This window comes from Ambystoma mexicanum, chromosome 13 (genome assembly GCF_040938575.1).
Source record: "Ambystoma mexicanum isolate Mex_15411 chromosome 13, UKY_AmexF1_1, whole genome shotgun sequence".
Lineage (NCBI taxonomy): Eukaryota > Metazoa > Chordata > Amphibia > Caudata > Ambystomatidae > Ambystoma > Ambystoma mexicanum.
In genome coordinates this window covers 735,830,539-735,844,977 of record NC_090938.1, presented here as the reverse complement: position 1 = coordinate 735,844,977, position 14,439 = coordinate 735,830,539, and the positions used below count along the sequence as shown (strand labels likewise).

At 44.8% G+C, this 14,439-nt stretch overlaps 1 protein-coding gene across 1 annotated transcript in view; it reads left to right on the top strand.

The window, feature by feature from the left end:
• The window catches only part of SKIC2 (SKI2 subunit of superkiller complex), a 403,793-nt gene that overhangs the window by 142,089 nt on the left and 247,265 nt on the right, over nucleotides 1-14,439 (top strand). Inside the window, exons 15-16 of the mRNA XM_069635003.1 lie at nucleotides 1,068-1,161; nucleotides 12,870-13,082. Coding sequence (XP_069491104.1) covers nucleotides 1,068-1,161; nucleotides 12,870-13,082 — 307 coding nt within the window. The remainder of the gene's footprint in view (nucleotides 1-1,067; nucleotides 1,162-12,869; nucleotides 13,083-14,439) is intronic.

The following is a 14,439-nucleotide window of genomic DNA, read 5'->3' as shown; positions in this document are numbered from 1 at the left end:
TTAGTGGGGGCATCCACAGGGTTCTCCACAATAGCCATTCCAAGTTTTGGTGACCACCCAGCCCCCGCCCCGTAACCCATTCAGATCTGGATCCCATACACACAGGGGAGCGTTAGCCTGCGACTGGCCAGATCACACAGTGGCAGGGAAAAAACACACACAAAGAAGGGCTAAAAGGAAAATAGCCAGACCCCATGACTTGGTGGTCATTTTGATTTTCTCACAAAGCAAGTGAACCCCAGTGAGGTAAAAAAGCTACACAGTGGTGCAGCCAAAGATAAAGCAGACCGCTGACACCAGCCTACTTGACAAAGGGGGTTTCTGCACCAAGAAACGCACCCATGGGCAAGAGGTGGCACTTTACAGTGCCACTGCCCTGGTAAACGTAAGGGCTGTTTAAGGCAACTCGCCAAAATGCAGTTGTAGTGTTTGAGACTGTGGAAAAAGTAGCACTGTTGACAAAAATAAGTCGGGACACCAAAAGCCAGCAAAAGGTCTACGGGACTACCAAAGTTATCAAATGGGAAACCAAAAATGGATCTCTGACCCAACAGTAGCTGCCCTAATATAACAGTTACTAAGCCAGTTCTCATGCTCTGTCACAGTTATTGAGCCACAATTTCTGTCCCCTGTAGCGAATCAACTGTAATGAACCCTGCAAGAGAAAGAACACTGTCAACCATTTCTTATTTATTCAGAGTAAACTGGACAGCATGGGTCTCTTTGACAGCCCTCGCTGACGCTTGTTTATGTTATGTTAATCCATTCATATCGCGCACCACAGGGCACAGAGACATACGGGCGCTCTACCAACAGCTATTCCACACAACACACAGGACAATTAGACAAACAACAATTTAAAACATATGGAAAAGGACTGGGGAATGTATGTGATTAACACAAGCTGCTTGTTGTCCGTGTGTGCGTGATAATGATTTCCAGTGACGGGTCATGTATGAGGCATGAACAAGCAGGGAAGGTGCTGCTGTATGCAAGTCTTCATGGTTTTTCCTGCACCCCCTTCTCTTCCTCTTCCAACCCCTCTTTCATTTCTCTTTTGCCTCCAGGTACTATGCTGCTATAGAAGCCAAGAAGGAACGTACCAGCAAGCATGCCCAGTCCTTTGGTGCCAAGCAGCCCTACCAGGGTGGACCCAGTCAGGTCAGAAAGCACGCAGCCTACTTGCAATGCATTGACTTGTGCTCGGGAAAGTGTGGATGTATTTTATTTTGTAAATAAAGGGCATGGTTTCTAAAGAATGGATGTAACTTTTGACACTTTGGCTGATGCCCTGAATCACTTCACACCTGGTGACTTGGATTCTCAGTCAGATTTATTTTGGAGTTGTATTTATCGGTCATTACATGTTGTGTGCTGCAGATAAAGGGTGCAGAAGTGGGCATGGAAGAACCTGGGTAGTTGGTGCTTTAAGTCTCTAGGATGAGCATAGCTGGGATGTTTTTAGCACTTTACTGAACTAAGGACTCTAGTACCAGAGTTGGTCTGTAGGAAGAGAGTTCTAGAGGAAGGATCCTTGCGCCTGGACTAGCAGGAGCCAAGAAGGTCCTGGAATGCTGAAGGTGACCTCTGGCTTCTGTCCAGAGGCCAACTATGGATGTAGAGCTCCCTATGACCACCAAGTGTCCATGGTGAGCTATGGGGTTAGGAGGCTTTAAAGAACCACCACCACCGCTATAGTTTTCTGAGAAGCTGATCTTGGTGGACCTGCCAATGTTAACCACAGAAGGCTGATCACACACTCACTTTGTACTGAGTCTGAGCAATATGGGTTAGGCTAAGAAGATTAGGGTTTTGTGTGAAATACAATTAACATTTACAAGAGATTGTTAAGCAACAGATTGTCCACAGAGGTAAGTATACAAAATACACGTATTTACAATACAGATTACAGATGCATTAAGTTAAAACAATAAAAAACGTATTCAAAACAATGTTTACACACATACAACAATGGTGTCTGGTCAAAGGATCGAATCTAAAGGGTTGAATGGTCAAAGGATCGAAAACGAAAGGATCACATTTTTTTTAAATTATATATTTTTTGGGGGATTTTCGTTTAGTGAAAAAAAGTGGTTTTTACCACAAAAACGGGGGTCTCCCCCCCTCCCCCCCCAAAAAAAAGGGAAAAAAAAAAAAGAAATTCGATCCTTTGACTTTCGGTCCTTTGGTTGTCGATCCTTTGACCTACAACCACAAAAATTACAGTTGGGTGTCTAAAATGGGTCACACACACAGCACTAGTTTGAACTGCTGAAGGTAAGTACTGTTACAATGTTACCTAAAGTGGGGGAATAATGTGTTACACATTATCACAGGCCTTAGAATTTATACGGCAGAACCACTCACTGCTCAGTAGCTAATTCTAATGAGTCCAATCACCAACCTAAGGGCAAGTCGTCTACATTGTGCAAGGTAAGTAACTACATTTTGGCTGCTTTGGGCAGGTTTTATAAGTTAATCAATGTTCTCCCAAAGGAGATCAAAGGCTGAATTTGGTAGTTAGTAACGGAGTCAGTGGGCCAGTTCATGTGATTATTTATTTATTTTTAAGTCGGTTTACTTCAAATGGGGAGGGCAGCTACCAATCCCAGTCATCCAAAGGGACACCAGGAATAATTCCTCTAACCAGGTGCAAGTAGAGGGGCTTCACAACAGGTATGCAGATCTGCCCCTCGTACACTGACCAAAACGAACAATGACCTCAGATGGGTCAGGGCCGTTGGGGACAACTACACTCAATATAGGGTTTTTGTGTTGGCGGGCCAGGGGCATAACTCACTGTGGAGCCCCGGATGATATCTGGTTATGGTGATTCAGTGAAATGTAGGCAGTCTCCGACAGCTTCTGAAGATTAACACGCTGGACTCAAGATGAAGAACTTCTGCATTCACTCCCATGACATTGGAGGACCACCAGGATGCCACAGTTACGATGAGCAGCTAGTTATCCCCCCCACCCCCGCACAAGATCTGCATGCATGACAAATCAGGACTTTGACCTTGGCTCCAGCAAGACTCATCTTCTTGTTAGAGAGCAACAACAGATCTATGTTGCAGTGTCGCCTGTGAAAGCGTGATGTTGAAGGTCATCCACTAAAGGTTGCTCTTTGACCCTCCTACGTGTCCATTTTAGGGGTGTCCTGCAGCCTCTTCCATCCGTCCCTCTCCCAATGATCTCCCTATTCACCTCCTGCACCCCGCTCCATCTTCTTTACAGTCTCCAGAGCGTTTCCCCGTAGCGTGACATACTACCGTCGGCCAGAGCGCTGCAGTCCTTTGCTCGTCTTGCATTGGCGATGCGGTCTGAAGACTGCAATTGGCAGCAACAGCATGGCAACGGTGTCCAGGGCACATAAGGAGGATGCAATGCAGGTTTCACAGAACCGGTTTGCACTGGGTCCAGGCAATACTACAAGTCACCTATTCGGATGGTGGCTGCAAGCTTCAGACTCGGGATGACCATGGCAATGCTGGTCTCGGAACTGCCTGCGCTCACCAGTTCAAGGGAGGGAGACACTGGACATTCTCCCCTGTCAATGAAAGAGCTGAGCTTACTCCTGGACAAAGGAGGGTTATCCCAGTAGCAGCCTTCCAGTCCCTCTGTGGCTTCTCGTGCTTCAGATCCTTGACTCCACTGGTCGACTAAAAAATGGCTTCTGATCCTCTATAGATAAACATACTCCTGGGTTGCGGGGAACTCCAGCTCACCTATCTGGGTACCTGCAAAATTCAAACTCTAGGTGGCTACCCAATCATAGACCTCCAGCTCAGCTACAGCCATGAGCTCACACATGGCCCAGAATGTGTATTGGGGCTGTCTGTAGCCTCTTGCGCATTCCATGCACTGAAATGGCTATTTTGCATGTCAATCGCTACAGCCTGCAAAGAGGATGCTGATATATGGCCACATCCTGGCCCTGACTGGGGGAAAGATGGTCAAAGGGACAGTGACGCTCAAAGACAATGCTTGAACTACAATGCCTGCCATTTTCAGCACTGTAATGGACTAAAGGCGCTGATGCGGTAACAAATAAAAGGCTGGCACAGATGCCTCGATAACACACCAACTCCTCAAGACACGGTTCGGTGTTCCTATTGATATGATGGAAATGGCCTCTATGAGCCGTCCCTCTTTGGGTCTTGGCTCCAGTCGACCAACTGGGGACTGGCAGCAGGGCACCTCCTTTTATCACACATTCAGACTGGGGGCTGCCCGAGCCCACAAGTGGTAAGTATCTGCACCATTCAAACTGGCAGTGGCTGTCCAAACACAGGCGGCCTCCCATCTGCACAGCAACAGGCATCCCTGACTGGCATGTGAATTGGGACAAGACCGTACCATCCCCCATATCCAGCACACACCTCCATTTTACCCAGGAACTCCAAGCTGAATATCACAAAAGTGCATTCCATGCACAGTATTTCCTGACTGTCTTGAGAGGACCAGAAGAAGTCCAAGAGACAAAATAGACGAGGGTCAAGGCGAAAACCGAGTGGCACACCTATAGTGAGTACATGATACTCACAATTGCATTATGCAGTAAAATGTAACCGTGCACGCAAGTGTATTTAAAAAATAAAGGTAGAAAATAATCAGCTTCCACCAGCTTGTCCTGGCCATGTCAAAAAAATGTAACACAACTGTTTCTGAAGAAAAAGGGATGCATAGTACCCCTGCAGCACTTCACTGTCAGGTGATGTGCATTGTGCTACATCAAAAGAACATAGGAATCTCGCACAGGGAACAAAGTCCCTGTACACTGGCAACCACAAGGGCTGACCAGTGCTCCGAAAAGAGGCAAGATGAGCAAGGGACGTAAAGCAAAAAGACTTTACTTACCTCCAAAAGTCAGGTTAAGTTTCAAGCCACGGCAAGAACCTGCAGGTTCGATGGATATTAATGCAAGGAAGGTTGCAAAAAAGAAAACCCTTTCCTATTAGCTACATACCTTAATAAAAGGTGCTCCGGAAGTGTGGCTGTTGGGCTGGGTGGACTGAATCTCCTGCTGGACAACTCCCGTGTGATCTCCGTGTACCTCTGCTACTCGATACGGCGTCAGCAAGGTGAAACCTCTACTGCCGTTCTATTGCGCGTAACGCGCTGACACTGGACTGCCTTTCTGATTCTGTTGGGACATCTAACATAGCAACGCCTCCTATGCTCTGCCTCCCGCCTCCTGCCCGCTCCCCAACCACAGCCTCTTCCTCATTAGCACTGGTGCATGCGCATCCCGCGCGCGCTTCCGGAGTGCTCCGGAAGTGTGGCTGTTGGGTTGGGTGGACTGAATCTCCTGCTGGACAACTCCCGTGTGATCTCTGTGTACCTCTGCTACTCGATACGGTGTCGGCAAGGTGAAGCCTCTACTGCCGTTCTATTGCGCGTAACGCGCTGACACTGGACTGCCTTTCTGATTCTGTTGGGACATCTAACACAGGTTATCTCTTGTCTCTTGTTTTCAAGACCGCGGGTCTTGCCGCAAATTTTGTTTGTTGTTGGTTGGAGAGTGTAATTAACTCTCTCTACTCCTCTCTTACAGCCCCGCCTCCTTTGCTCCGCCTCCCGCCTCCTGCCCGCTCCCCACCCACAGCCTCTTCCTCATTAGCACTGGTGCACGCGCATCCCGTGCTCGCATCCGAAGTGCTCCAGAAGTGTGGCTGTTGGGCTGTTCGGCTGACGGTGGGCGGTGGTCGGGGGTTGAGATACAGAGACAGTATGTGTCTATTGAAATTGCTACTGTAATTAGTGCTACCTGTGCAATCAGCCGCCTTTTATTTTTACTTACTACTCTTCTTGGTTTCTCATTTTCAAGATGCGAAAAAATAAATGCTGGGAATGAAATATTATGTCAGAGCTGACTTTTTTGCTGCAGTCAGCACTAGATGAGCTAGTTTAGCCCGTGCTGCTGCCCTCCCTTTACCCAACATTAATGATGATGAAGAAGCGCTATTGCAATGTGCCCAGGACTGTTCCACTCCGGGTAAAAGTATTGATGATCTAATAGACCCATCCCAACCTCTCTTTTTGGAACCTGACTCTCCTGATGACACTAAATCCAGAAATAAATCAGCTTTCTACAAAGATGGGGCAACTACCCCACATGAACCATGTATATCTAGTGGTTTTGATTATGACAATTTCGATGAACCCCATCCTCTTTTCCCTTAGGCGAAGTGAATTTTGCTGTCCCGGGCACAGGGAATTCAGCTACCGTTGGTATGGGGGAGTTGGTTGACTCTAGTCACTCTGCCAACACTGATCTTATGGCAATGATTGGCATTTTTAATCGTCTGATGTTGGCAGAATTAAGAAAGCAGACGGTTGCAATAACCAATCTGGCCTCTGAAATAGGAAACTTACCCAAGAAGTTGGGTGAGTCTTTTGCTATTGTGCTTCCCCCTATCCTGGCGAAGGAGCCGAGGGAGGTTTTTGGTGCTAAAGTTCTCAATGTGGAGACTAATTCATCACCCACAGATGAAATAATTATTCTACCTCCCACTCAGGAGGAAGCTAGCGGTGACTTGTCCCGGGGTGAAGGGACGAAAGGCAATGCATCCTCGGTCGAAAAAGAGCTATCCAACTCTAATGAGGACTTTGAAGTAAAAACATCAAAAAGACAGGGGAAAAAATTGGCCACAATTAAGAAAAAAAAACTGCAATGAAGCTCTTAAAAAATCATCTCGTAAATTTATGAGTGCGCCCGAATTCAAACATGCCTTACTCGATGATGTGGATGTAATTTTTGTCCCCGGGGAAAAAGGTGAAAATCATTAAAAAAAACATGAACACACAATACAATCACGAAGACGTAAATGTAGAGAACGTCCCTGGTATTCAAGGTTTCTTCTCTGAGGGGGAATTAGCTTTACGTGATGCTTTAAAAAAGAAAAGGGAAGCCATGTATGAGATCTTTAAAGCGACTCCTTCGCTAGAAAACTTTATAGTGCCTCTTAACCCAAATTTGGCCTGGGGGCGGAATGTCCAAGCTGATACGATTGTTAACAATGTCATGCCTGACATGAAACTTGATGAACATGTTACCAAAACTGGATCCATGGACAAATCTGGAAAGAATTGTGTTATCACTGTTAATACTGGCATGATTACTACTGGTTTGACAGTACCAAAAGCTCCTACTCAGCCAATACTGTCGAGTGACTGTAATCCTGTCAACTTCGCAAGGTTTACTCATGAGCCACCAATGATTCCTGATGTTGTGGTGAAAGGGCCTGTGGGGTTCGCCTGTAATAACAGGGAGGAAGAAATTCAACATCTTATTCTGAAGGTGCTTAAAGACAATATGATAATTCAACCTGAGCGTAATCCGCCCGTCCCTTTAGCCCCAACCAAAACTATTGAATCTTCATATGATGGTAACAAAGTGAATGACCCCGGTGTGACTAGCGGCTTTGAAGAGCAATTGTATTCGAATGAACCTAGTGAAGGTTACGAACACAGATTATCTACTATTGCGCAACCAGGCCCAGATTTAAGACAACCAGCATGGCCCGAATTACCTGGTTTAATTCTCAAAATGCTATTTAATGATGATGGTAATGCCCCTCTAAATAGACCATACATTTTATCTCTGTTTGCGGCTATCCCAGAACTCAATCTTATATCATCCACTGATATTTTTCAGATTGACTTCCTACATAAATTTAGGTATGATTATGTTTGTTTGATTTCCCCTCACCTTTGGTGAGATCGCTACTCTTGAAAGAGGCTGAACAACTGCAATCCCGAGGGTTTGACATATACCAACATAAGGTTACCTTACCTAAGGTTCCAAATCTGCCATCCAGGCAAGGGAAATATGATACTGGTCACGCATTGCCTAATGTAGATAGGGTGAAATCAAAACCCAACTCTGAACTGGATAAGCAAGAATGGAGGTGGTTAGCTTTGTCCTTGCGTGAGTCGATTGACTCACTCAAACGGCTAGGAAAACCACTCTAGCTCTGAGCGTGTTTTAAATTTTGTGAGTTGGAACTCGAGAGGTAGCTTTAACCTCTTACAGAATGAGGATCTTATGCGTTCCCTGGTTGGTTCAGTTTGATTTTATCCTACTTCAGGAAACTTGGTGTAGAACTGAATTGTGCTGGGATGGTTTTATGGTGATCTCTAACTGTGCACATGGCGGGAATAAGGGCCGTCCCAAAGGGGAACTCATTATAGCAGCAAAAATAACTAATGATCTAGTAAAAACTGGGGAATGGCGCTGTTTACATCATTTTCTCGTGGTCTCCTTTCAGCTGGGGGCAAATCAGGACTGTCTAGCCATTCTCATGGTTAATGTGTATTGGAACCCAAATGAACTGTCCGATTTGCAACTTGCCAACAAACTAACTAAGTTGGGATCTATCATTGAACAGTGGTTGGAAAACAACAAAGGGGGTCAGCTGGTGATTGCTGGTGATCTTAATGCCGACTGTTATAGTGAGCGTATGTTTGGTGATCTCATCTTGGCCAACTCTTGCGATTTAGGTAAAACTGGCGTAACCCTAAGCTGAGGGGCAGGATGTGGACGCATTTTGCGGAATTGTGGGCTGTTGACGTACTGTATAATGACCATTTTACATGTAAAGCCCGAGGTCTTATTCTATTATTGATTATATTTTTTTGTATAGTGGTTTGTCAACAGGTATGCGAAAATTCGAGGTCACAGAAACTAGCTGAGTGATCACTGTTTTCTTGATGTTTGAAACAACTGTAAATGTTCAAAGCACAAACGTATATGTGTACAAACATGATTTGTTCTCTAGTCCAAAGGGTAATAGAATAAAGTGGACTCATGGCAAAAATGTCAAGTTCACCTCTACCATGGTGACAGACTTTGAGAGAATGACTCCCTTTCAACGGGCTGACTGTTATTCTGCTGTGAATTTTACTGCATACATCCACTTCACCATTAATAAAATAGAGAAACAACTATACAAAAATCTCAAATCTCAAAAAACCAACATAAGCATTGTACCGACAGCAAAATTCATGAACGTAGATGTATTTATAGGAAACAACTAAGACTTCTTCATAAATCTGGTCTTCCCCAACTTGATATTGTGCGTATGACAAAGTCAATCAAACAAAGCTACAAAAACTGGTTGATCCACCATAGAGGTCTACTTCCGCAACTGGATGGTGAAGCTATGTTACGAGCCTTAAGGGGCACAAACTGTTCCAACTTTTGGTCCTTAATTAATGAATCTGAAAGATAGCCAATATGCACTCCATTAGTGAAGACTCATGGCTGGGCCATTTTGCTAATTTGTACCCTCCCAATAAGAGTACAGAATTGATTGAGGTAAATTGGAGACCGAATTGGACCCTAGAATTCACTAAAGAAGATATTACAAACCTTATTGTTAAATCCAAGAATTCGGGTGCTCCTTGCCCCAACAATCTCACCAATAAACTGCTTAAAGTCGATCCAGTTTATTGGGCCCATATGTTGTTCTTGTTGTTTGAAAATGTTCTCTTATGTGAACACATCCCTGTATCCTGGAGGGTTTCCGGTATTTAAAAAGGGTTCCCGGCTGGCTCCCTCTAGTTACAGACCGATCGCAATTGCGGACCGTGAATCCAAGCTATTTTCCTCCTTGGTCTTACTGGATTTGGAAAAATGGATCACTGATAAGCATATTCTTGATCCCAAACAGATCGGTTTTAAAAAAAAATATTGGCACTGACTTTGGAGGCTTAATACTGAAATCTCTAACGTCCAGATCTGTAAAAGTGGATAAACCATCCACTTTTGTGGCGTCTATGGATCTAAGCTCAGCCTTTGATCTTGTAGACAGGAAAATTTTATGGCAACTACTTAAAGATCTTGATATTTTTATCCACCTGCTTGAAATGACTATGGCACTTTATTCAGATACCAGGATTAGAGTACGACTTAATTCAGAAGGTCTTCTCTCTAGAGAACTGATTATTCCAAACAGCCTCCGACAAGGCTGCATGCTAGCCCCCACTATTTTTAATCTTTATGTAAGTGGTGCCAATAAAGCGTTGGACAATAAGGGTCTGGTCTGCCCCAAATTGAACGATACTTGTTTGGCATGGATGGCGTATGCCAATGACTTCCTTCTTATTGACAACACGAAGGTTGGCCTTCAGCGGGTGCTTAAGGCCTTTGAGAGGTTTATTTCTGATCTACGGCTTAAAATCATTCCATCCAAGACTGTTATTGTGCGCTTTGGTAGACCTAATAAGAAGGAAAACGCTTTTACATGGCTTTGTGGTAACAAAATCATCAAGGCTCAATCAGCTTTCAAGTATTTGGGCTTTTACTTCTCTGGGACGGGGTCTAATACTCTAATCAAAAGTCAGCTGAAATTAAAAGCCGAGATTGCGATCAGGCAAATGCGTGCAATCGAAACAAAATTTGGGAAGTTCTCTGCGACCCCGTTGAGAGAGTTTTACATCAAAAAAGCTATACCTCGTCTTACCTATGGTCTGGATTTGTTTTCAGATGACCTATATGCATATCTGACTTATGTAGAAGGCCTCATCTGGAGGTCTGTACTCTTTTTCCTACCTAAATATTTGCCATTGGCGTTGATCATATACGAATTTGGATTAACTTCCCTCGCTACCTTTGTTACTTGGAAACGAATGCACTTGTGGCGTAAATGCCACAGGTCGGGTGATGACACTCTGTATGCTTGTGCCGCTAGGGATCCGGCCAACCCTTTTTTTTAATACATTACATGATGAGACGATGCAATGCTTAGTTAGGATTGGTATGTCTGTAGTCTCACTCCGCAACAAACCCATGAAAGTTAAAACGAGTCTTGTGGGTTTTGACTGGAAAGCAACCAAAAGCAAAATTTCCGAAACCAAACTATATAAATATGCATGTTCCGTTTGGAAATGGGCCCCGGCTATGGAAGGCTATCTTAAGAAATATCCTAGTAAACAAAAGCAGAATGACTTTATGCGTTTTAGATTCAACGCTATTCAAACCAATCAAATTAATTGTTTTAGAAATTGCATCTCTGGGGACTGGAAATGGTGTCGCTTCTGTAAAAAGGAAGGAGTGGTAGAAACATTACAACACATTTTGCTGGTGTGTCCTGGACTTTTGTCCTACAGGAAATCCTATTTTGCCCAATTTGTACATTCAACCTACGAGGTAAATAGAGAATTTATATGGCACAGAATGCTACATGAGAATTCACCAATACTGAACATTCGGGTCACTTCTTTTTTGAGAAATGTCTGTGACTTATGCTAGTGGGGTGTAAAGTCTGTTGTTTTTTTGTTACGCTTTCATTCTCCATTTGCTGCCATTTTTCTTGACCCATTTGTGTAACCCCTGTAGGATCAATATTAAGTTAATGAAAGCACCTTTATGCTAGGGTCAAACTTCATTGTGTTCATTGGTAGGAATTGCTCTAAATATCTTTAGTTTAGTTTATTCATTTGTATTGCGCACCAGACCCGAGGGTATGAGGGCGCATGAGCAGCATGGTTATTCAAAGCTTGGTTACAAGTTGCTTATACATTGCAGTATTACAGTATGGCAACGGCGGAAAGAGTTGCATGTTTACAAAAGGCAGATATTTACAAATTTACAAATAATCATACGTTACATGGACTGCAGCAGTGTGGTGGGTTAGAGGTATTAGTGGTCCTTGTTCTCTAGCCACTGTATATAGTTACGTCTAAAGTGTGTGCAGGTTTGGGGTGTCCTGAGGGAGGGTGGTAGGGCGTTCCAGTGTTGGGATGCTTTCACCTGGAAGCGGTTGCCACCCATTTTGGTGCGTTTGAACCTGGGAACTATGAGCAGGTTTGCGTTGGAGGTTCTGGTAGGTCTGTTAGGGGTGTATTTGCAGATTCTGTCTACTAGATAGCGTGGGGCAGCGTTGTTCAGGCATTTGTGAGTTAGAGAGGCTACTTTAAGCAAGATTTTGTCATAGGTGTTGAGCCAGTTATGGGATTTCCTACTTGGGAGTATTTCCTACTATGGGAGTTGCTACTGTAGCGCTTTTTCGTGTGCCTTACTGACTTTCCACTCACTATGAATTTGTATTTTATATAAAAATAACCAATTGTTTTATTACTTGCTTTTTACTTTGTAAGCTTTTTATTCTGAAACAGAATTAATTGTGTATTCAATGTATTTAACTTTCTTTCCTTGCGGTATAGTGTGGTTCTGTGTCTCTCATATTCTGTAATCTTGTACATTTGTTGTTGATTCTTTTTATCTCTTTTTGTAAAGGTTTATTACAAACCAAAACAAATAAACAAATTTTAAAAAAATGCTAGCTTCCACTGTAAGAAATAAGACTGAGACCCAAAGTGCAGCAGTATATCATCTTCAAGGGAAGTGCCCATTGATTCCATTGTAGGTTTTCCTAGTTAGCAAAAATCCACATTTGCATTTTAGATTTGTTTTTTGATGGATCTTCTTTACCTCTGTGCATTCGTGCCACTTTTTCCAGAGACGCTAATATGGTCATCTCCTCCAGCCATAATCTCTCTTGCAACAGACATTTCTTTTTCCAGTGAAACAAAACAGACCACTTTCTAACAGGCATTCCTACTGTCCTAAATTATATCTGCATGGGATTACATTGAATGGCATAACTAGGATGGTCTAATCTTAAAGTGAAGTCAGTCCAATCGCCTTTTACACTGCAATCCAGCTATAAGGGGTGCTGTTGGTCCCAACCTCCCCGCTCAAACATTGAGCTCCTTTGAGGGTGTCCACAGCAGTTGGCACAAAACCTTAAAGCCAGCCCTACACCGTGACAACCGTAGCTTGCTTTTAGCTCTGGCTGCCCTTGGTTTTGCCTCTCATTATCACACTGATAACATCAAATATTTCTCTCCCTACCCGACAGGACAAGAGTGTCTGGCTCTCTTTGATCGACATGCTTCGGAAGAAGGACCAGCTGCCTATTGTGGCCTTCACTTTCTCCCGGAACCGGTGCGATGAAAATGCCAGCATGCTGACCACCATCGACCTGACCACCAGCGTTGAGAAGAGCGAGATCCACATCTTCTTCCAGAAGTGCATCTCCAGGTTGAAGGGCACCGACCGGCAGCTGCCACAGGTGTGTATACAGTTATGGGATTCAATGGGAAACATTGACAGCCGGACGGACACGTACGTGAGCTGCTGTGAGCATGCAGACAAACAGGGGTTGCTCCTTTGTCCCATTATCCTTCCTATTGCTGTGGTCCCTTTCCACACTGTGCTGTCATTACAAAAACATTCAATTTCATTGCAATATCACTACAATGATCAAAGTTCCTGTTGTGGAGTAGCTGTTGTAAAGCAGTGGGTGATGTCACTGCGGTGAGAGGACCCCTGGTTTGACGACTGCAGTGAGGGCACTATCAGTGTGTTGTCTGCATGGTGGGCCCTTTCTTTTTTGCCAGTTCTTGTGTGCTTGCTGTTTCTGAGGTCTTCCCCTGCCATTCTCCCCCACCCTCCCTATACTCTCCTCCCTCTCCGCCATTGCACCAGATGAGTAGCCGCTTTATGAAAGTCTCCTCTAAACAGGTGTTACCCTTCTCCTCCAGAACCATCAAGGACAACATGGACGTTCTCGCCCCTGCCTTGGCTGACCTCTGCAACCACTCTTTAGCCACAGGCTCTTTCCCTCAACCCCTCAAGCACTCCCTAGTGTACCTTCTTTTAAAAGAATCTGTCTGCTAACCCCTCATGCCCGGCAAACGATCAACCTATCTCTATCACCCCTTTTTTTGGACAAACTCCTGGAGAAGCTGGTCACCCCCCAACTAACCCTTCACACCGAAACGGCTGGCTGCCTCCATGACCATCAGTCCAGCTACAGGACAGCCAGAGGCACTGAAACTGCGCTCCTGAATACCCAAAAAGACCTACTTTCTAATCTGGACTCTAACTCTCCTTCTGTTCTGATCCTTCTCAATCTCTCCTCTGCTTTCGACACTGTCAACCACTCCATCCTCATCAGCGGTCTCTGTGATCCCTAGGCATCACGGACAGGGCACTAGCTTGGTTTACCTCTTTCCTCTCTAACAGACCCTCCAAAGTTTAATTGGGTTCTTTTCACTCCCCCACCTCTCTCTACCTGTGGCGTCCCTCAAGGTTCTATTCTATTGCCATGGTTCTTCAACATCTACCTGGCCGCTCTGACCCACCTACTCACCTCACTTTCAGTGTTAGGCAGATGACACACAGCTCCCTTTCTGGCTGCCTTCCCCTGCCTCCTCCTCCTACTTTATACGTGACTGGTATTCAGGCATGGTGCTCTGCCAGTGAGCTCTGCCTTAATGCCAGCAAGGCAGAGATCCTTCTTCTTGGGACGCCTGCTCCTAGTTTCCCCCTCATGCTCTGACCAGAATCCTTGGCGCCCCTCTCCTCACCCACTTATGAGGCAAAAAACCTTGGGATCATCTTTGCCTCCTCTCTCCTTCTCGCCA